Raw genomic sequence first — 21,053 nt, 5'->3', positions numbered from 1 at the left:
TGTCCTTTTCACCATGACAGAAGTAGTTAGGAGAGTGTTCTTTGAGCCACTTTTAACTCTGGTAGCTCATTTTAAAAATATTTGTGCACCAGAAATGGAAACTCTTTTTAATGCCTGTTTCACCAGGAAGGAGTTAAAAAAATTCTCCTCCTGAGAGTCATTTAATTTAGTCCTGACTGGCAGAGGCAAAAGTTTAGATCTCCCTTCCCCCATTCTCAAGCTTGCAGCAATATTTATGTTTAGAAGGCTGATAACCAGTTTTTTAAAAAGTCAGAGGTTCCCCTCACCCAAAATGGCTTTTTTCAAAGTCAGTATTGCCCCCCCCCCGCAAGTCTGGATTCTTTAAACACACACACACACACACACACACAGAGAGAGAGAGAGAGAGAGAGAGAGAGAGAGAGAGAGTTGGAACTAGTCATTCTCTTTCAAGATAGGCAAGTTTGGTCTTTTCAGTATATTTGATCTCTTAAAATTACATGCAGAAAAAATCACTGGTGTCTGCACAATGGGTGGTGTGTAAAACAGATTTACTTTTTAAAAATCAAAACATAAAAAATATTTCCCTAAATGCCCCCAAATCTGACACAGGCAAGAGCAGACTGTCAGTTACATCTGTGTCCAGTGTAGTGCTGACCTGATGTCCAGTTTCAAAGTTTATAAACTTTTGTTTGGGATTCTCCCATGTTTAGAATTGCATTATGGAATGTTGATTTGTGCTGTAGCACAATATCTACTGCTTCATTCTTGTGCAGCAGTAATACAGGGTCCACATCAGGACAGTCAAGTGCTAAAGCATATCCATTTCTTTCAGAACAGTCCAGAGCTTTTCATGATCCATACAATTAAAAGCTTTGCTATAGATCTTTGGAAGAAGATCATTCTGTGCTATAAAAGAAGTATAGGAAGAGGGGTGGGGACTTAAGTAACTGAAGAACCTGGGACACTGATATCCCGGATATGGGAGGTATCTGGAATGTCAAGATTAATTAAGTCAGGGCTGGACAAGCTTTGGCTTGTTGGGATCAAATTTCTCTATGTGGAACATGCCTCAGGCTATATCCTGCCCACAAAATCAAACCAAAAGTGTTTAGAGTCTATTCCAATTTTGTAAATCCCATTTTTCAGTGTGAAAAATGTGTGGGCAAACAGCACCCTGTTTTAAAGGAGACTCATTGTTCCTGTTCCAGTTCACATTATTTTTCTGCTAGAAGAAAATAAATCAGCAGGTGGTATCCATCCAAATGAGTGGAAGGAAGATAAGGGGCCACAAACACATATTGTCCATCTCTCCTTTAAATATTAACAAAATGGTGTTCTTGGCTAGTTTATAAAAAAGAGTGTGAGATGAAGGTGAATTTTCAAAGTTAATGAGTTTTAGTTGGAATGTTGTTAATCTTTTTGAGCATTAATGTTCCATTATTGAATATTTCATTTGATATTTAGGTAAATAAGCCCTTTGGAAAGGTTCAGATATACACTGCGGACATTTTTGAGATTCCTAAATGCAACTGCAAACCCTCTGATGAAAATCCCTGTGGTTTGGATTCGGAGTGCCTGAACCGGATGTTAATGTATGAATGTCATCCACAAGTGTGTCCGGCTGGAGAGCGCTGCCAAAACCAGTGCTTTACTAAACGCCAGTACCCTGAGACGAAGATCATCAAGACGGATGGCAAAGGATGGGGCTTGGTTGCAAAGAGAGACATTAAGAAGGTATGTATGATTAGGGTTGTTTAATTTATGGACAAAATACAGCAAGGAATCTTGTGCCACCTTAAAAACTAGCAAATTTTGTACTACAGAAGCTTTCTGTGGGTTCCCCAGTTAATTCAAGGAGAAATGTCTTGTTAGAAAAAACATCCTCAGTTTTTCCCTATCCACATAGTATTCGGGCTCTTTTGTGTAAGGAGGAAGGCATTCTGATGGAAAGGTTGTCCCTCCTATTCACTTTGAAAGGCAGGAATGCAGACAAATCAGAGTCATCCAGGGTTCAACATGGGGGAGGTCAAGGCCAACTTTCAGGTCTGAGCCCTGCCTCTGCTTTGCACAGATTGTTTTGCTTTGTCTCTGCCTCCTTGCTTCTTTCTCTCTACTCTTTATTCTGAACAAAAGGGGGAAAAGTTTTCTTCTTTCTCCCGATTCTTCTATTCCTTAACTTTTCTTAATCTTTCTCTTCTGTGACTCTTTCCTGAGTCTGCTTGGGCCCAGATGATATGCAAGCCCCAGCTTTTCTGGGAATTTACTGTCCTCTCTGGGGGATATCACTGGCCTCAGGCTTAGACCTGAGTGCAGACTGTCAACCAACGTTCCCTCTAATTTTCTGCTTGCATGGGGTGTGGGTTCCGGCTGCGATCGGAAGCAAAGCCCTGCAGCCCGATCCAGCGTTGTACAGCTATGCAGCTTAGAGGGGACATTTAGAGCTTCTGTGCCAGCAGAGTCTCTTCCTGAGATGCTGTAAATTCCATACCACTAAGGTATCGGAGATTCAAAACAGAAACTCTTGCCACCACAGTTCCTTAGGTTGAGGTGAGTACTGGGGCCTGCTGGGGAGCCACATGGCAGGTTCAGTCCTTTTTTGTTAGGCATTACGATATGGACCTCTAAGCTTTAGCTGAGGTCTCTTTCAGGAGAAGGATGCTGCAGCAAATTGTGGCTCCTGCCAGCTGTACAGAGTAGCTACCTTTAATATATACCATATTGGAACCACAAAATGAAGCATCCACACCAGAATCAAAGAACATGAGAGACACTGCAGACTAAAACAACCAGAAAAGTCTGCAGTAGCTGAACATGCCCTAAAACAAACTGGACATGAAATTCTTTTTCAAAATACTGAAATACTGGACAACACCAGCAATCATTATGTCAGACTGCACAGGGAAGCCATTGAAATCCACAAGCACCAGCAGAACTTCAACAAAAAAGAGGAAAGTGTGAAGCTCAACAAAACTTGGCTCCCAGCTCTCAAAAATACAGCCTGCAAAAAGGTCAATGAACTCTACCCAGCCACAAGGACAGGGGATCACTACACACAAAAGACCAGCTAATGACACCCATCAACCACAGTGATGGATAATCTCTTCTCCTTAGCACAATACACCCACAACAAGACACTAATCACCCATCTACAGAAAAAGACAAAGGCCTATTTCACAGCCATAAATATTGCGCTGCCAAGCCAACTACACCAGAGCACAGAGTGCTGTCCTCTGAAGATGCCGGCCACAGAGACTGGCGAAACGTTAGGAAGAACAACCTTCAGAACATGGCCAAAGAGCCCGAAAAACCCACAACAACCATCATGTAACTAGATCCATGGTAGAATCTGGCTTTGATTCAGTTAAGTATGCTAAAGATTTGATAACTGGTGATGTACATATAATAAGCTCCCCAAAACCTTAAGGCAGTTTTGTTTTATCCATGCTAAGCAATTGTTAGAGAACTTACCTCTAACAGCTATTGTTTCGTTTTAGCAGAAATACTTCTCTTTTCCAGGGTGAGTTCGTGAATGAGTATGTTGGTGAGTTAATTGATGAAGAGGAATGTATGGCAAGGATCAAATATGCTCATGAAAATGACATCACACATTTTTACATGCTTACTATTGATAAGGTATAGTGCTTTTAAAAGTCTTAATTTGAATCTCATGTTGACCTGGATAAAGAAAAAATGTTCTTAACATGAACTTTCATTTTAGCAATGAGAGCGAGGTAAGTACATTTGTCCAAAGCGATCTCAGTCAAAAAGAAGCTTTTGGCATCCATGGGGAAAGGAAGTGACAGGAAGTGCTAATGTTTCTTTCTCCCTCAGATTCTCTTGCTGTGCTCAATTGTTTTTGAAGCATAACGAGGACACATGTGATTATCAGTTTTGCTGCTTTCATTCCAAAAAATGTTCTGACCTTGTAAACTCCCCATTTGACCAAGAATGCAATAAATAATCAATCAATCAGTTGATCAGTTAACTAAGATTCCAGCTCATGGAAAGCATGCACAGATAGAGCATTCTTTACCACTTCAGACAGTCACTTTCCATGATCCAACTAATGGCAGAGGGTGGAGTTGGTGTGCTGTGCTGCTTATGTGTATTCACAGGTTTTTAATAATGATCAAATAAGGCAGGCACAGACCTTTCTCTTCAAGCAAGCCTTTCCTCAATAACTGGCTGTCTGAGTGGGATTTTTGAATGGATTGTTATGCCTTACTGCTTTGAACGTGTTTTAGTATTGCTTTTGTTTACCATTTCTCACAGTGGTATTTGTTTGATCCTTTTTAGTATCCGTATGCTTATTGTTTCTAGCTTTAAATGTTGACTTTTAATGTAATCTTCCTTGGGTCCTTTTTAGGAAGAAAGGTGGGGTAGAGGCTGTCAAAACCATTGTTAAGCGAAAATCGCCCATAGGAACCATTGTTAAACGGAGTGCAAGATCACTCCGAAAAAGTCATCGCTAAGCGATTTCATCGTTAAACGAAGCAATCACTAAGCGAGGCACCACTAGTTTTTTTTTTTGAGAGGCACCCTTTACAGAGCCTAATAGGCAGAAAGAATCCCAGCAAATTTTGTGGGTTGTAGTGCAAAAAATATGTAAGTCCTGTGTCTACTCCACATAGAAGTCTTGTAGAAATCACAATCAATGCTGCTGATGGTGCAGCTTTACTGAGCATACCATGTTGCTTTATTGTATCCACCTCTTAGAGAGTAATAGTGCCAGAGCTGAAAGTAGCTTAGAGGTAAAGGTAAAGGTTCCCCTTGACAATTTTTGTCCAGTCGTGTCCGACTCTAGGAGGCGGTGCTCATCCTGCTCTTCAAGCCATAGAGCCAGTGTTTTGTCTGAAGACAATCTTTCCGTGGTCACATGGCCAGTGTGATTTAGACACGGAGCTTACAGAGTTCATTTTCCTCCTGAATGATAGCTTAAGAGGGTTAAATGTGAGTTATCCTACCTATTTATTTGTTTGTTTGTTTGTTTGTTTGTTTATTCCGTTTATACCCCGCTCATCTAGACCAAAGTCTCCTATGGGTGGCTAACAATAAAAAATAAAAACAATATAATAAAATAGAGGCAACATTAATAATATAATTCAAGATGGCAGGATTAATTAAATGATGACAGGAGGGAAAGACTGCCTAAAGAGCCAGGTCTTAAGTTTGCTCGTAAAATCACCCAGCGAGGGAGCTAGGCAAATCTCTGTGGCAGATTGTTCCAAAGGCGGGGGGCCATTGCCGAGAAGGCCCGGTTTCTTGTTCTTTCTCTCCAGACCTCCCTCAGCGTTAGGCCCCTTAGCCGCCCATCCTGGCTAGAACGAGGGATTCGGGTACATCTAGGTGGGAGGAGGCGTTCTGCTAGACATTGATGTCCTAAACCACTGGTTCTTAACCTTGGGTTACTCAGGAGTTTTGGACTGCAACTCCCAGAAGCCTTCACCACCAGCTGTCCTGACTGGGGTTTCTGGGAGTTGCAGTTCAAAAGCATCAGAGTAACAAAGGTTAAGAACCACTGTCCTAAACCATTTAGGGCTTTATATGTCATTGTTAACACTTTGACATCAATGTGGAAGTGAACAGGCAGCCAATGCAGGGCAGCTAAAGTGGGGGAAATATGTTGATATTTTCTCACCCCGGTGAGAAGTCTAGCCACAGCGTTCTGCATCATTTGAAGCTTCCGCATCAATCTCAAAGGTAGCCCCACACAATCACGGGACAAGGGTGTCTGCATAGACTCCTTCTCAGAAAGAAAGATTTAGGACAAGCCCCTGCCTTTGCAACATCTCACATCAGGCATAGTCCACTCGAGAGATGTCATGTACTCCAGATGCGAGTGTTCCTCTTGCTTTGACTTCTCCATGGAGAAATGAGATCCAGTATAAACTGGGTAGCAGCATGGCCTATCAAGATGAATTCACATAACTAGTCCACTCTCACACTGGATTACAGAAGCTGAGGAAGCACCTTATCATGGCCAGAGGTCTACTCATAGTAGAGGCATGTTTTAAGTATACTTACCCAGAAAAGATGGTTACTACCATCTTTCTCATAGTTATCATCACAAAGGATATAGAAGCCATTCTTCCTCAGGCCAATGCTATGTGCACCCTCATATTGGCCAAATTGTACCATGTGGAAAACCACTGCCTCCCTTCTGGCTATTTGGCACTCTGTGGTGCAAATAGCACCCTTCTCTAATTAACACAATGCCTTAGTACAAAACTTGTATAATATACCAGTGTCTCTCTGTGTGCCATACTTGGTTATTGGTTTTTTTTCTTTTCTCCTGGGGACTTCCTCCATAGCAGCACCACCACCAGCCTTCTTCCTGCGATCATCTATACTGACTCAGTTGTCTTAGAGCATCCACCGAGTGTTCACTCCCTACTGCATTGTCTCAGTCAGTACAGGCTTATTCTGGGAGAAAATGGAAGAGCCAGTAACCTGTACTTTGTCTTCCTTTACCGCAATGGATATAACTTGGAGCAATCTTCACTGCTGTCTGTCAGTGCTTATTTCCTCCTCAGATTCCCTGATTTGGAGCCAGCCTCCCCATTGGATGTGGTTCTGGTGTCTTATGCTGTACAGAATATTTGATTAACACTGAGATCAAGGCTCAGCTCTCACCAGTGACAGATGCTGTTTTTAAGAGTGCAGGATAATGCTGTGACACCTGTCATGATTCCTTTGTTTCCAGAACTTCTGTACTTAATCTAGAAGTCCTGGTACAAACCTTCATCCATGTCCCAACATAAAAAGAATCTCTACAGAATGCAGTTGAGTACCAGATTCTAGTTTCAACACCTGGCTCAAATCTACCACTATTGCCAGCACCTCACAAGGGAAAACAAGCAGCAACCATATTCCACACCTGTGGAGAAGAAGAGGAGAAAGCTTAGGGCTTTGGAACTGCTACTTTTATTCATCAACAACCTTAATTACCCATACAAGTAACTATGAGACAATATTGCTTTTCAGCATGCTGGTTTGTTTTGTTTTGTTTCATTTTTGTTTTGCTTTCTTTTATGGAGAAAGATGCTAGTACAGTGGTGCCCCACATAACGAGCGATTCGTTTAACGACAAATCCGCATAGCGATGTGTTTTGATCGCATTGCAATGTTTCTAATGGCCAAAAATCGCTTTGCGATGATCGGTAAGCGTTTGGCTTACCGATTTTTGCATAGCGATGTTTTTTTTAACAGCTGATCGGCGGTTCCAAAATGGCCGCCGGGTAAAGAAAATGGCCACCCGCACTGTTTTCGCGCCCTTTCCTTCCTTACCAGGCAGAGAAAATGGCGGCCGCATGGAGGATTTCCTCATAACGGTGAGTTTTTTGCCCATAGGAACGCATTAAACATGTTTTAATGCGTTCCTATGGGCTTTTTTGCCCCGCATAGCAATGAATCCACATAGCGACAATTTTTGCAGAACGGATTATCGTCGCTGTGCAGGGCACCACTGTAATAACTTGACTGACCTCTTTATTCAGTTGGTTAGTTTAGTCTAATGGTTAACCAAACCTGCAAGTTCCCAAGTGGAGGCCTATCTTATTGGACAATAGCTTTTTCCAGTTTTACTTAATGAAAGATCAATCCTTATTGAGGGTGTCCCCCTCAACCCTATATCAAATAGATAATTGATGCATCTGGGAAAAACACATAGACTGTCTTTCTACAATTTGCCCATTTTTTTAATATGCCAGTAGTTACTACCATGATCACCACTATCCTCCATTTTGTTCTCCATTTGAAGATGAGAGGATTAGTTGTCTCTTTCCTGAAAGATTAGTTAGCTGCTGTTTCTACCAACCTGTCCCAGATATGGTCCTCTTTTTCATTGTTTTTGATCCTTTAGTTAAGAAGTACTTTAAAGTTAATTGATAGCTCAACTAGTTCCACTGTGACCTGTTCTTATTTCCCAATTTACTAATGAACCATCTGAGTCATCGAATACATTGGATTCTGATCTAGCGCTAACATAATTTTAAGAAAACATTCTTTGTATCCATTACATCTGTTAGTCAAGTGAATGAGCTCTCTGCAAGACTCTCTCTTGATTTCCAAAGAGATAATGTCTTCATACTGGATATTTCTTTCCTCACATATGTCATTTCTTAATTTTATGAGGCTTAATACTGACAAATTTGTTCCATTTCTATACTTCTATTCTGTTGAGATGTATCTACTCCCACTGAGATGTCCTACCTTCCTTGGATACATAAAACATCCTAGCCTTCTATACTGAATGTGCACACTATTTCAACAAGTGACAGAGACTTTTAATGTGTTGTGCAAGTCTTCAGATAGGTTCACCAATGTGTCCCAAAGCTACCTGTTGCCTATGAATTAGTAGGCCTGCCAATTCTAATCGACACATGAGCTATGAATTCTTTTCTTGCAGTATTGTGTGGTATCTCTTTGCAAGATGTCTGCAGAATGGCCATAGTTCAGAACCATCCACTTTTATTACTCACTGCCTCATTGATGTTCAAGCCATGGCTGATGTTTCCTTTGGGAGGGCAGTCCTCTCATTAGTTCTAACATAATGTCTTTCTTCCTCTAATAAATGAGCTTGCTTGTCACCCATGCATGTGAATCACAGAGGATACAAAGAAGCAGAATGGGTTGTGAATACACAGTCCACCTCCTTCCCTGTGCCACTTTCTGTAAAGGAATAGTGGGAGGCCAAGAATTGAGGGAGTTAGCTAAGATGCACATAGTGGAGGAATGAAACAGGTTTTCTGTCCAAACTACTGAGCAGTAGAATATTCCAAATTGAGGTTATTATTGTGTGCAGGATCCATTTATGAGTTCACAGACTGACTAATATATAACAGCCACAAAATATTGTGTTGAGTGTATTTCTCTTATATGTTCTCTTTAATCATTGGCATGTTATGAAGCTTACACATATAAAAACAATGGATATACAATTTTATAGAAAAAAGAAGTGTTTAATAAATTCATGCCGTATATGGTTTCACAATTTAAATGTTTGAAAGATGCTTCAGTGAATAAAATTCCTATTCCCTGTTAAAATGGAAGCACTTGTGTAAGTCTTCAGGAAGCATTTTGTAGTTACAAGATTGATACACATATGTTTCACTGTATATAGTAGCATTGTTTGTGGATGTTGAATTTAGCCTATATTTCACAGGTTAAATAAAACCAAGCATGATTTAAGTGTACATAATTGGTTAGATCTGCATTACTGTAAGAGCAATCATATTCAAATAATGCTGCTTTAATTAGCTTCCATTTTATTTTATTCCTGACACTCAGGACCGCATAATTGATGCTGGACCCAAAGGAAATTATTCTCGTTTTATGAATCACAGCTGTCAACCAAATTGTGAGACTCTGAAATGGACAGTACATGGTGATACTCGTGTAGGACTATTTGCTGTGTGTGACATTCCTGCAGGTACCTACCGCATGTTAAAAATACTGATCTCTCCAGCTCAGAGCATCATGTGCAGCATAGGTTGCATGAAGAGCTGACTTAAGTTGGGGCTCCCATGTAAACTGCAGCCAGTGCAGCATGTGGCTGCAGCTAGTTTCTTCTTCCCCGAGCTATTTGTCAGCTCTTTTGGTCTGGCACATTCAAGGTGCTGGGGAAAGGGGAACCCTTTGGCAAATATGTTAAGGTGTGTGCTTTTGAGACCGTTCCAATAACTTTATCTCTTGTTCTCCTTTACTCAGGGACAGAATTAACTTTTAATTATAATCTTGATTGTTTGGGCAATGAAAAAACTGTATGTAGATGTGGTGCCCCAAACTGTAGTGGCTTTCTTGGAGACAGACCAAAGGTATGTACAGTACATGGAGAATGCAGTGCATTTACCATTTTCATCATTGATAATGTTTCCGTCCCATCCGCCCCAAGATCATACTTGGGATTCATCTTAATAGCTGAAATCTGCTGAGCAGCTCAACAAACTTAACAGAGATTATGGCAGCAGCAAATTGCTGTTGATCAAATACTTCATTTCTTTATTTCAGGATGCACAGGACTTTGTGAACAAGATGTGTGCATCCCAAAATTGTCTTTAGTTATTGATGACTTACCTTTAATTACGCAGTGCTGAGCAACAGGATTCCAGCCAACATTTGAACAACTAACAGTTGGCAATAACTTAGATCTCATAAATGTAAAATTATCAAATACCATTAGAAGAAATACATGACAACTAATTTCCATGTTCTAATACTTTAAAGAAATATGACTTGGTTTCAACTAAAAGATTTGGTTGTTCCCACTCCACCTTTTCTGAGGAGGGAATTTTCCTTGGAAGATAATTCCTTAACTGTTGTGTGCTTCACTGCCTGACTTTCCTAATCTTGTTTAATACTGCTTAGATCAAATTTGGCGGTGGTGGTGGTGGTGGTGGTGGTGGTGGTGGTATTGGAGAATATTTGGAATTTTGAAAGAGTACTATGAAAACTCCAACAAAATGGCTGCCATGTAATAGAAACACCCATTTTCCAGCAGGCATAAAGATGGGATTAAAAGAAAAGTAACTTGCCCTGGAGCCTGAAAACAATGGCCATATGTTGCCAAGCCTTTGATTGGACAGTTGAGTCCTTTACTAGCCTTACAGATGTGTTGAGGCTTCTATATCCCTTTTTAACCTTCTCTTGGCAGTAAGCAAACTCCTATGTTCTGCATCAGTTAAAATTTCAGAATGCTCTAGGACAGGTCCCCACCCCCAGCCTGTGACTCTGCACTTGTCCGTGGCCTAGGCAGGACAGGGCCGCAGACACAAATCTCCTGCCCCCCGTGAGTGCGCCCTGTGTATATGCGCAAGCGTGCCATGCCCCCGCGCGTACAGACACCGCCCCCCCCAACTGGTCTGCGGTTGGGAAAAGGTTGTGGAGCACTGCTCTAGGAAACATTCCTGTGGTGAATGCTCCCCTGTATGCTTCCATGTCCCAAATTTCATCGACAGCAACCACCCACCCCCGCATTTTTCTCTGCCTTTCTTCCTGTATGGCCCAGTGAGGACTCGTTTGCTGCTGGTACGATCTGGAGAACGGCAACAGTAGCGCCATTTTCTTTCGCAGCTTTTCTTCTACTGTTGCCTTTATTGTATGTAGAGTAAACATATTTCAACGTTAAAATCAACCTCACAAGCAGGGAGGGGAGGGGAAGGGAGAGACAGTGGGTTTATATTGTCTTGTGTTAACTTAAGTTACAATACAGTGGACCCTTGACTTACAGACGGCTTGACTTACAGACTTTTTGAGTTACAGACTTCTCTGGCCACAAAATTTAGGTTTGACTTGCAGCCTGAGAATTGACTTACAGACCAGAAAAAAACCAAAATGGAACAAAAACGGCCTGTTACGGGATTAATCCGTTTTCAATGCACTGTAGGTCAATGGAGACTTGACTTACAAACTTTTTGACTTGAGAACCGCCTTCCAATACGGATTAAGTTCTCAAGTCAAGACTCCACTGTATCGTGTGGTGGGGTAATTTTGGGGAAAATTCTGTCTTTAAAATTGATTTTTTTCCCTTAGTGCTTATGTTATTGTTAGCTTTCATTTATGATATTTTAAATTTATTTTTGACCACATGATTGTTAATTGTCTTAGGTTTTAGTTGTCCAATTTAAATGTTTTGTAAATTGTTATTTTAGTAAATTATTTAATCTTATGGTAGACTAATTTCAAATGCTGATTACTTGTTAATTTTTTAGTATCGTTTTATTACTCTGGTGTATTCTGTTTTACCTTAGTGTATTTCATTTTTTCTTCTTTCTACATTGACATGGAGAGGAGGGCCTGCCCCCCCCCAGCGAGGGTTCTAACATCAGTGTGATTACGGGTAGAGGGAGATATGGCGCTGGCACAGTGCCTACTCGTTTTAGAAGAACAGTGAACAGATGTCTGAAGGCTGTTCACTGTTCTGGCACTGTGACCAACTGCCAGTCTCGAGGTAGGCAGATCAGCTGGCCCTCCACACTAAAGCTGGTGCTCTTGAATGCCAGGTCTGTGTCCGATAAATCCCAGCTTATACAAGACCTTATTCTGGAGGGGCGGGGGGGGGGAATAGCCATTGGAGGTTACCTTGGAGGTTACAAGGCACTCCCCAGTGGTGAAACCGGGCTTGGAGGCCCTTCATGTGTGGATTGGGGCCAGGGATGGTATTGGGATCTTGCTGGGTTACTGCGCTCCCCGCGACCCAGCCACCTTGCTGGCAGACTTTGTCTCCACGGCACTGTTGGAGTCCCTGAGGCTTCTGGTCCTGGGCGACTTCAATATCCATGCGGAGGCAGAGGTTTCCAGTCCAGCTCTTGAGTTCTTGTAATCCATGGCTTCCTTGAATATGTCCCAACATGTCAATGGTCCCACACACATGGGCGGCCATATGCTAGATCTGGTTTTCTCCACTGAGCAGAGCATGGTCTGATGGTGACTGACGTGGTGTCAGTCCCCTTGTCATGGTCAGATCACTACCTAATAAAATGTAACCTCTCAGCAGCACTCCCTCCTCACAGGGAGCATGGATGTATTTCAATGGTCCACCCTCAAAGGTTACTGGATCCATCAAGATTCCAGGATACCATGAGACAGATTCCAGCTGATCTGTCTGGCGCTCCTGTCCAAGCTCTGGTTGACGGCTGGCTTGCCGCTACCACTAGGGCCGTAGACACGATCACTCCTAAACGCCCTCTCAGGCGCAGAGCTCGGCCAGGGTCCTGGTATAATCAGGACCTACGAGCAATGAAGCGAATCTATCCGGAATTGGTCTGGGTGATGGGCCTCCCACTAATATTTCACCTGACCAATTTGCAGTATTTTTTAAAATCAAAAGTGGAGGCGATCCGTCGTGCTCTCCTTTTTTAAATACAATGGATTGAGCAGAGATGACCTGCACTCCGCCTTGCCTGGTGATTCTCTATTTCTTTCAGCCTGTGACGCCAAACTTGGTGGACAAAGCGCTCAATCGCTGTCGGGCCTCCTCCTCCTCTCTTGACCCTTGCCCGGCTTGGCTAATCAAAGCAGCCAGCCCTGTAAGAACGGAATGGGCCACAGCAGTAATTAATGGGTATCTCCAAGAGGGCAAGGTTCCTCTTGCCCTCAAGGAGACACTCATTAGGCCCAAACCAAATTTGGCGGCGGATGATATTGGAAATTATAGGCCATTCCCTCCAGTCAATTAACTGATCTTTACTTTTTTTCTTTTTAATCACTCCATCTTGGCAAGGATTTATATAATTGTTAAAAATTTGAAGTTTTAAAAGTTTTTAGGATGTTGTTTCTGTTATGTTTTTATTATGTATGTAAGCCACCCCGAGTAGACTTTGTCTAAGGGGGGGCGGGTTGAAAATCCAATAAAAGTAAATGATTATGTTACAGTATCAAGGTTACAAAGTTATGAATGATGATGCATTGAGTTATACAGTGCAAATATCTCCAAACTACGGCCCGCAGGCCACATCTGGTCCACGTTGTGGTTTTGTCCAACCCATTCTTTTCAGCCCAGGGGCGGGGGGGGGGGGGGTCTGTCTGGCGGAGGTTTGTGCGGGCATGCAGCCCCGAATGCGTACACATGCACGCACACACATTGGATTGAGACTAGACTCTAGTCGTAACAAGTTGGAGCCCAACTAAATGTTAATGCCAGGATTTCTTTTGTGCTAATCAACTGGCTCTCTAGATCTATACTGTTCAAAACTTCTTAAATTTCTTAATACAGGAATTCCTCTAGATGTGGGAAGTTCTCATTTTGTATTAAATATATTTCAGAATTCATCTTCTAATGCTTCAGATGAGAAAGCAAGGAAGGCCAAAAGAAGAGCAAGGAGACGTAAAACCAAGAGCGAAGCAAGAAAAAAATCTGAGGACTACTGTTTCCGCTGTAGCGACGGAGGCCAACTAGTATTATGTGACAGAAAGTCTTGTACCAAGGCATACCACCTCTCTTGCCTTGGTTTGGTAAAGCGCCCTTTCGGTGAGTAGAATGAAATGATGAATTAACAGATATTAAGCTTCCAACAATATTAGCTCTTCCTTTGGCTGGCTTAATTTAAAAAAATTAAATCTGTTGTGATATTATCTTTTTGCAAAGAAACTTCACAATTTAGCAGTTCTCCCCAAAAACAAAATGAAACAACAAACATTGTAAAAATGTAAAAATGTAATCCTGTTGGCATAGCTGCAGAAGGGTGATGGATGCCACCGGCAGGGGAGATGTGCAGTAACAAGTCTTTCCCCTTCTCTCCCATGGCTTTTCTGACTTGTGAGTAATCCCTTTTATCACTTGGAAGCTGTGGGATGGGAGGAAGAAATCTTTCATTACTGAAAATACCCCCCCCCACCCACACACACACTTGTAATTTAAGCAGAATTCAAAGTGCTGATGCTTGCTATTAAAATACCTTGAGAGCCACAAGTTAACTGAAATGTTATATTCAACAATTGAGGATCAGAATCACTTTGGCTTTCAGAAGCTAGGTGGGTTCTGATTAGTAAGAGTTACTTATTGCTTTATTCCAGGAGATTTGCCTGTTGCCAAACCTCTCAGTGTCCTGCAGAAAAATAGTATTTCCCTTGGTCTTACAGCGTGGTATCTCAGCTGGGGTTTTTTTGGTTATTTCATTTACATTGCTGAGGTTTAGAAATCTGCTTTGTGTTTTTGTGTTTTTTCCTGAATCTGGTATTAATTTTATATTTATGTTGTAGATCTTTATTTGTATTTGGTAATATTCCAAATTGGGAGTTTTTTGTTAAACTGAAATATGAACAGCAGTCAAGCTGCCTGTTTCATGAGTGCTTTCTCAGCCCAAACACACCTGTTCCTTCTATTGGATTTGGTAGGGTTTTGCTTCAGAGAACTGCAGATACCTGCCTCCTCTATGTGCATATTTATGAAATATGTTGCATGTTACATGGGCTGAGTGGGAGACATGCAACACTGTCTGCAGGCTCATGATAAGCTGAGGCACCAGACTAAGATGTATCTACCCTTGTCAGGAATAATGACCACATCAGCAGAAGAGAATGGATAGTTCCAATGGCGAAGAGGTGGAGAAACTTCTGAAAGGCAGCTACTGGGAAGCAGTGGTAGCTGCAGGTGACACTGGTGGAGGATTTTTCACAGACAATGGCAGTGACACTCAAGCTAACTTTGGTTAGTACTGCACAGAAGGCAGCAACGGTAAAACACTGCAGAAGGCCCTTCTTATGTTGAAAACCCTATAATGAGACAGTCCAAAATGAAACAAGAGATATAGTGCTGCAAGTGCTGATCAGAAAGCACTTCAGCTACTGGAGAAGGACAAGTACAGATAGCACTGTCACTAATGACACAACTAGATTAAAGCTGAAAGGATGTCTAGTGGCTGACGTGCACAGAATTGAAAGGAAAGTGATGCCACACAACATATGTACAGTTGGACCATAGAACGTGAGAAGTATTAATCAAGATAAACTGGAAGTCATAAAGCAAGAAATAAAATGTTTAAACTTTGCAGTACTTTGTGTAAGTGAATAGAGTAGACTGGAATTGGACATTTTAAACCAGTTACAAAGTGTTTTACTCTGGAAAAATATTCTGATAAAAGTGCCAGTCGTGGTCCAAGAAGCAAAATTTTTCTTGATGACATGATGTGTGTGGCCAGTTGTTCACTTCCAGTAGCCTTGCCTCTCTTCCGGGCCTTCCATGTTCGTCACCTTCCTACCCAATACCTTGTAGCTACATCCAGTATGCTGAAGCTCTGTCTGGCTCTTATCATTTGTTCTGAGATGGATCAGATGGAAGGGATGATGATCTTTGGGCCTGTTGATTCTTGGCAAGCTCTCTTGTACATCCTGGATCTTTGCACAAGGGAGAGAGCGCAACTTCTGAAACATCCTGCCAGGTCCACAAACAGCTGCCTCTGTCTTCCTCAGTAGGGAGCCACCAATTACCAGAACACATCCTCTTCTCCTTAGAATAATGGCAGGAATTCTTAGATAGGCAGTATCCTCCAGTCACCTCCATGTTCTCTGCTGATTGCCGCCCCTCTTCCAGTGCCTCAGAATCACTGCTCAAAGGGAGCTCCTAGGCTTGCAATTGATCCGTCTAGATCAGTATTGTCATTTGATGTAATGTGCAGTACATAAATATGGATGTGTGTCCTAAGGTTGCTCTTAAGATTGTTGACCCTGTTCTAGCAACTCCAAATCATTCTTCATACAGGAGGCCTTTTACCACTTTGGTAGATCTACAAACAAACAAACAAAATAGTTCCTGTTCTTCCTCCTTATCCATGTCACATTCCTCCAGGTTCTTCCCTCCTGCATTTGAATTCTTCAGGAGCATGAGCATTCCCATTTGGTTGCCCCTCCAAAAATATCCAGTGAGCTCTGTCCATGAATGCCTTGTCTTCCCTAAAGAGCCAAAGTGTGGAGAGGCAGAATTCAAGCTGCTGAACTTTCTTCCAGCGGAGCAGCCAGGTTGCACTTGCTGCAGTTCTAAAGTTCCACGTCCTCAGGAAGACAAACATGCTACAGGTGTTGCAGGCTGTTGGAAATGCACTTCCAATGTTTATTTCCTTTGGCTCTATGAAGACAGTAAGACATCAAATTTGGCTCCACCTCGAAACATCCATAGTCAATGCCTATGCAAAACACCTGTTCACTCACCCAATTCACTCACTTCTGAACAGAATCTCTCAGGAACTGAGTCCAGCTATAGTTGTAGCTGTATCTTTCTTCCATCTTGAACAAGATATTGTACTTCTCGCATTTTTCCAGGCATGTCTAGGCCATTGGAAGTGTCTTGTTCCACAGAGCCCATAGAGTTATTGCTGCAACACAGAAAACCGCTTTATACTGTGTCAGACGAATTGAGCTGTCTAAGCCAGTGTTGTCATTTGATGTGATGTGCATTGGGCAAATGTGGACATGTGATTGATGTTAAGCATTTTTCATCCAAAGACCAAGATAATTTCGGTATATTTACCTAAACCACATTTAAGCTATATATACTTTTCTACTATTAGAATAATGCACAGGAAGGTCTTAGCATACTATGATATCTAATATATTCAGATTAGCAATGTGAGTGGCATCGCTAATGAATTTATATAGCTATATGACTATGATCTATAACAAATTTATATTGTACACTGATCTCTGAATTCATATTGTATTCTTTTGTCCTGGCAGGAAAATGGGAATGCCCTTGGCATCACTGTGATGTATGTGGCAAGCTTTCTGTTTCTTTTTGCCAATTCTGTCCAAACTCTTTTTGCAAGGATCATCAAGATGGGACAGAGCTTGAGACTAATTTAAATGGACAGTTGTTCTGTTCAGATCATATTGGAGAGAACTTTGCTAAAAAGAAAGTGAAAAGGCTGTCTAGAAAAGCAACCACACTGAAGTATAAGAGAAGACAAAGAAACAAATGGAAGAGGGTGGAGTGTAAATAATATTGAACTGCTCCTTCGGCTGCCAGTGCTGTCTTGTAGATAAGTTGTGAATAGGACCAGGGATGGACACATAATTTACCTATATTGTGCAAGTGTTGGGTTTGGGGCAAATCGTTTTTAATCCACTGAGCCAATCATAGCAGGGCATTCTGCTATATCTGCACTGATCATGAACTGGGGGATGCCACGTTCAGACACTTTCAGGATAACTCAAGTTTACTCTTCTGCAATAATGACAACACTTGAACTGTTAGGAATGAAACAATTCTTTCCAATACTTTCCAATAGTTGGAGATGTGTTAATTTTCAACCAATTAAGGTATATGCTCATAGTTTTTGAAATACTAGTCACCACTCAGATGTTTGAATACTACTTAAGAAAGACATGATGAGATCAGTTTAAAAGCTGAAGTATTATGGAGAAAACTGCCTACCTAATTGCATTAACTGAGGTCTCTGTGGACATGGCACTGTTCAGAGGCACAGCTCAGTATAACCACAAGAGAGTCCATGTTTTGCTTTGGACTTTGTTTGTTTTGTTTTGTTTTATTCTAATAGCATTCTACAGAGGAACAAGAGCATGAGAGAAGAAAGCAACAAACCATATGTTAATCCATGGCAAAAACTGAAGAATCCTGTCTCTTGTTTGCTTCCAATAAGCAAAAAGATACATGACCTGTCTCCATCTAAATTGATACTAAAATACGTGCCCAATTTTTTAGATTGTATTTGCATAATAAAAATGTTTCAAAATCAAATGAAAATAGATTGTTGTGTATTTTTAAGAGCACCTAACTTCCGTGGTATCTATTCTAATACAGTAGATCATTGTGTTTGTTAAAGAGCACTTAATGACTTCCATGATATCTATTCTATCACAATGATGCAGTCTTTAAAATAGCAGATTGATTATTATGAGTGTTCTCTTACAACTGTTGATGCATTTATGTTATAAATTCCTGCCAGTAATTGCCTTACTCGCAAGTAAATTTTCTTACAAATATTTTTAAATTGTACATTACTCCAAGAAAAAAAAGTTACACCAAACACATGGAATATATATTCAAAAGCTATGTATGCCCATTTATTCCAAGTTGTTTCGCTTAAGCTTCTAATCAAACAGCTTCTGGGACTACTTACATATGTCTTCAATCACAAATGCCTCAAAAAGGAGTGCCCATGCCTTGCTCTGTCTCACCTTGGCCAAGGGCCCACCCCAGCCCACGCCAAGGATTGCTTGAGTGAGAGGGAAGGAACAGGGAGGATCCCATCCTCTGCCAGGCCTAGCAGGGCGTTCGTTCTTGCCTGCCTCCCACCTGGTCCTGACATTCTGAACACCTGGCCTGGATCCAAGGAATGGATCTTTACTACCACGAGTTGACCAGTCACCTGCAATTAAGCAAAACAACGGGTACTGATCCAGAGGATATAAAGGTCCTACTGTACACCGGATGTCAGTGGCGTGATGGAGTCCACATGGGATGCAACTCAGTGTTGTAACTGAATGAGGAAGTGCACCTACAGAAGGTAACTGGTAAGTATGAAAGAGGCATTCCCTTTTTTCCCCTGAGGAGGCTGCTGGTTTGGAGGCGGGGTGGCTGCTTGAAACCGAGTAATTCAAGAGGCAGAGCCAAAATCAACTTAGACACTGTTACAGGCAGAGCCATCAGGGGCTATGTCGTAACAAAACCATAGCTGGAAACATGTTAGCAGCTAGTGCATTCCCCATCACATGTACACACCCCATGTCTACAGATTCATGTACAAATTGGTTTGCTGTTCCGCAAAGGCAAACAATTTTGGTCCATAGCTACCCCTCCATGGCAGCTTTTTTAAAAATAAAATGTGAGGTTTTAGAAAAGGTAGCCATGTTAGTCTGTGCTACCATATCAGGCAAAAACAAAGTAAAAATAAAAAATAAAGACAAATACATGGCACTTTAAAGACTAACTGCTATATTTTAATGTGAGCCTTTGTGGACAAGTCCACTTCCTCAGACATATGAGTAGGACTATAGTATATGGCAAATATCTATACCTCTAGTTGTTTAGTCGTTAAGTCGTGTCCGATTCTTCGTGACCCCATGGAAGAGAGCACGCCAGGCCCTCCTGTCTTCCACTGCCTTCCGAAGTTGGGTCAAATTCATGTTGGTAGCTTCGGTGACACTGTCCAACCATCTCATCCTCTGCTGTCCCCTTCTCTTGCCTTCACACTTTCCCAACATCAGGGTCTTTTCCATGGCCCCAAATAGACAGGTTACTTACCTGTAACAATAGTTCTTCGAGTGGTACTCTGTAAATTCACACGACTGGGTAGCTGCGCCTGCGCAGGAATCCTCGGAAACTTCTAGAGCTTTAGGAAACAAAAGATTGACAAGACGTTACCCCTATTGTGCATGCTCCGCCCGCCTAAATCCCCAGTTCCATTTTTATCCCCCATCAATGTACTCTGCAGAACAGCAGTGAGAGAGTGACGGATAGTGGGGAGGCAGGGTGAGTATGTGTGAATTCACAGAGTACCACTTGAAGAACTATCGTTACAGGTAAGTAACCTGTCTTTCTTCAACGTGGACTCTGAAATCACACAAGAGAGTGACTGACTAGCTCGCTTACCGGATGGAGGGCTGTCACTCTAGCACAGATGTTAAGACAGCTCTCCCAAATGCAGCATCATTCTTGGCCTGGAGGTCCAACCTATAATGCGTGATGAAAGTGGATGCGGTGGACCAGATTGCTGCTTTACAAATCTCTGGGATGTCTACCCCACGCAAGAGAGCCGTGGATGTTGCCACAGCTCTGGTGGAGTGTGCTCTGAGGCCTTGAGGGGGGTCTCTGCCTTGCAGCTGATATGTCAGTTCAATGGTGGACACAATCCATTTAGAAAGTGTAGACGGAGATGCTGCAGAGCCTTTCCGCGGACCATAGAAGCAGAGGAATAGTCAAGGAGAAACACGAAAGTCCTTGGTCCTGGTGGTATAGAACACCAGTGCTCTCCTAACATCTAATGAGTGAAGCGTGCGTTCCAACTCAGAAGATGGAGCGGGAAACAACGTAGGTAGAGAAATCGGTTGATTCAGGTGAAAACTTGAGACTACTTTAGGAAGAAAGGACATATCAGGGTAGAGGACCACCTTATCCCTGAAAAATTATAGGTAAGGACTATCATGGCGCAATGCCGCCAGTTCACTAGCTCTTCTGGCCGAAGTGATGGCTACCAAGAAGAGCGTCTTAAATGAGAGTAGCTTAATGTCTGCAATAGCCATAGGCTCGAACGGTGGTCTTGTGAGGGCTTTCAGTACTAATTGGAGAGACCACTGTGGTGGAGGAGATCTCGTCGGTGGGCGTAGATTTAAGATTCCCCTGAGAAAGGCCTTCACAGTCGGATGTGAAAACAGCCTGGCTGACTGATTCTCTAGGCTGGAAAGACACTATCGCTGACAAATATACCTTCAGGGTAGAAAGCGACAGGCCCTGATAAAAAATGATGCAAATAAAGCAGCAATGTATGAAGCGACACTGGTCTGGCTTGCAAGTTCCTTGACTCCATGAAGCGCAGGAAATTTTTCCACTTATAAGAGTATAAGAGCGTTGTGGATGGCTTTCTTGCCTGAGGACCTCAGGAATTAAGGCTGAATCCTCCAAG

The 21,053-nt window shown here is 42.1% G+C and overlaps 1 protein-coding gene across 3 annotated transcripts in view; it reads left to right on the top strand.

Annotated features, from left to right (window-relative positions):
* The window catches only part of NSD2 (nuclear receptor binding SET domain protein 2), a 124,562-nt gene extending 106,387 nt beyond the window's left edge, over positions 1–18,175 (top strand). For 2 of the 3 annotated variants that reach the window (XM_020805918.3, XM_072994830.2), the window contains exons 18-23: positions 1,447–1,716; positions 3,499–3,615; positions 9,271–9,412; positions 9,691–9,797; positions 13,744–13,948; positions 17,149–18,175. In XM_020805918.3, the coding sequence (XP_020661577.3) occupies positions 1,447–1,716; positions 3,499–3,615; positions 9,271–9,412; positions 9,691–9,797; positions 13,744–13,948; positions 17,149–17,411 (1,104 nt within the window). In that variant the 3' untranslated portion in view covers positions 17,412–18,175. Of the gene's footprint in view, positions 1–1,446; positions 1,717–3,498; positions 3,616–9,270; positions 9,413–9,690; positions 9,798–13,743; positions 13,949–14,970; positions 15,123–17,148 lie in introns of those variants that run through there. The other variant, XM_078390655.1, reaches the window with a different exon arrangement.
* Positions 18,176–21,053: the final 2,878 nt, after the last annotated feature.

The sequence above is a fragment of the Pogona vitticeps genome, chromosome 3 (genome assembly GCF_051106095.1).
Source record: "Pogona vitticeps strain Pit_001003342236 chromosome 3, PviZW2.1, whole genome shotgun sequence".
In the NCBI taxonomy this organism is placed as follows: domain Eukaryota; kingdom Metazoa; phylum Chordata; class Lepidosauria; order Squamata; family Agamidae; genus Pogona; species Pogona vitticeps.
The sequence above is the reverse complement of the archived record's forward strand: the minus strand, read 5'-3'. Positions and strand labels throughout refer to the sequence as shown.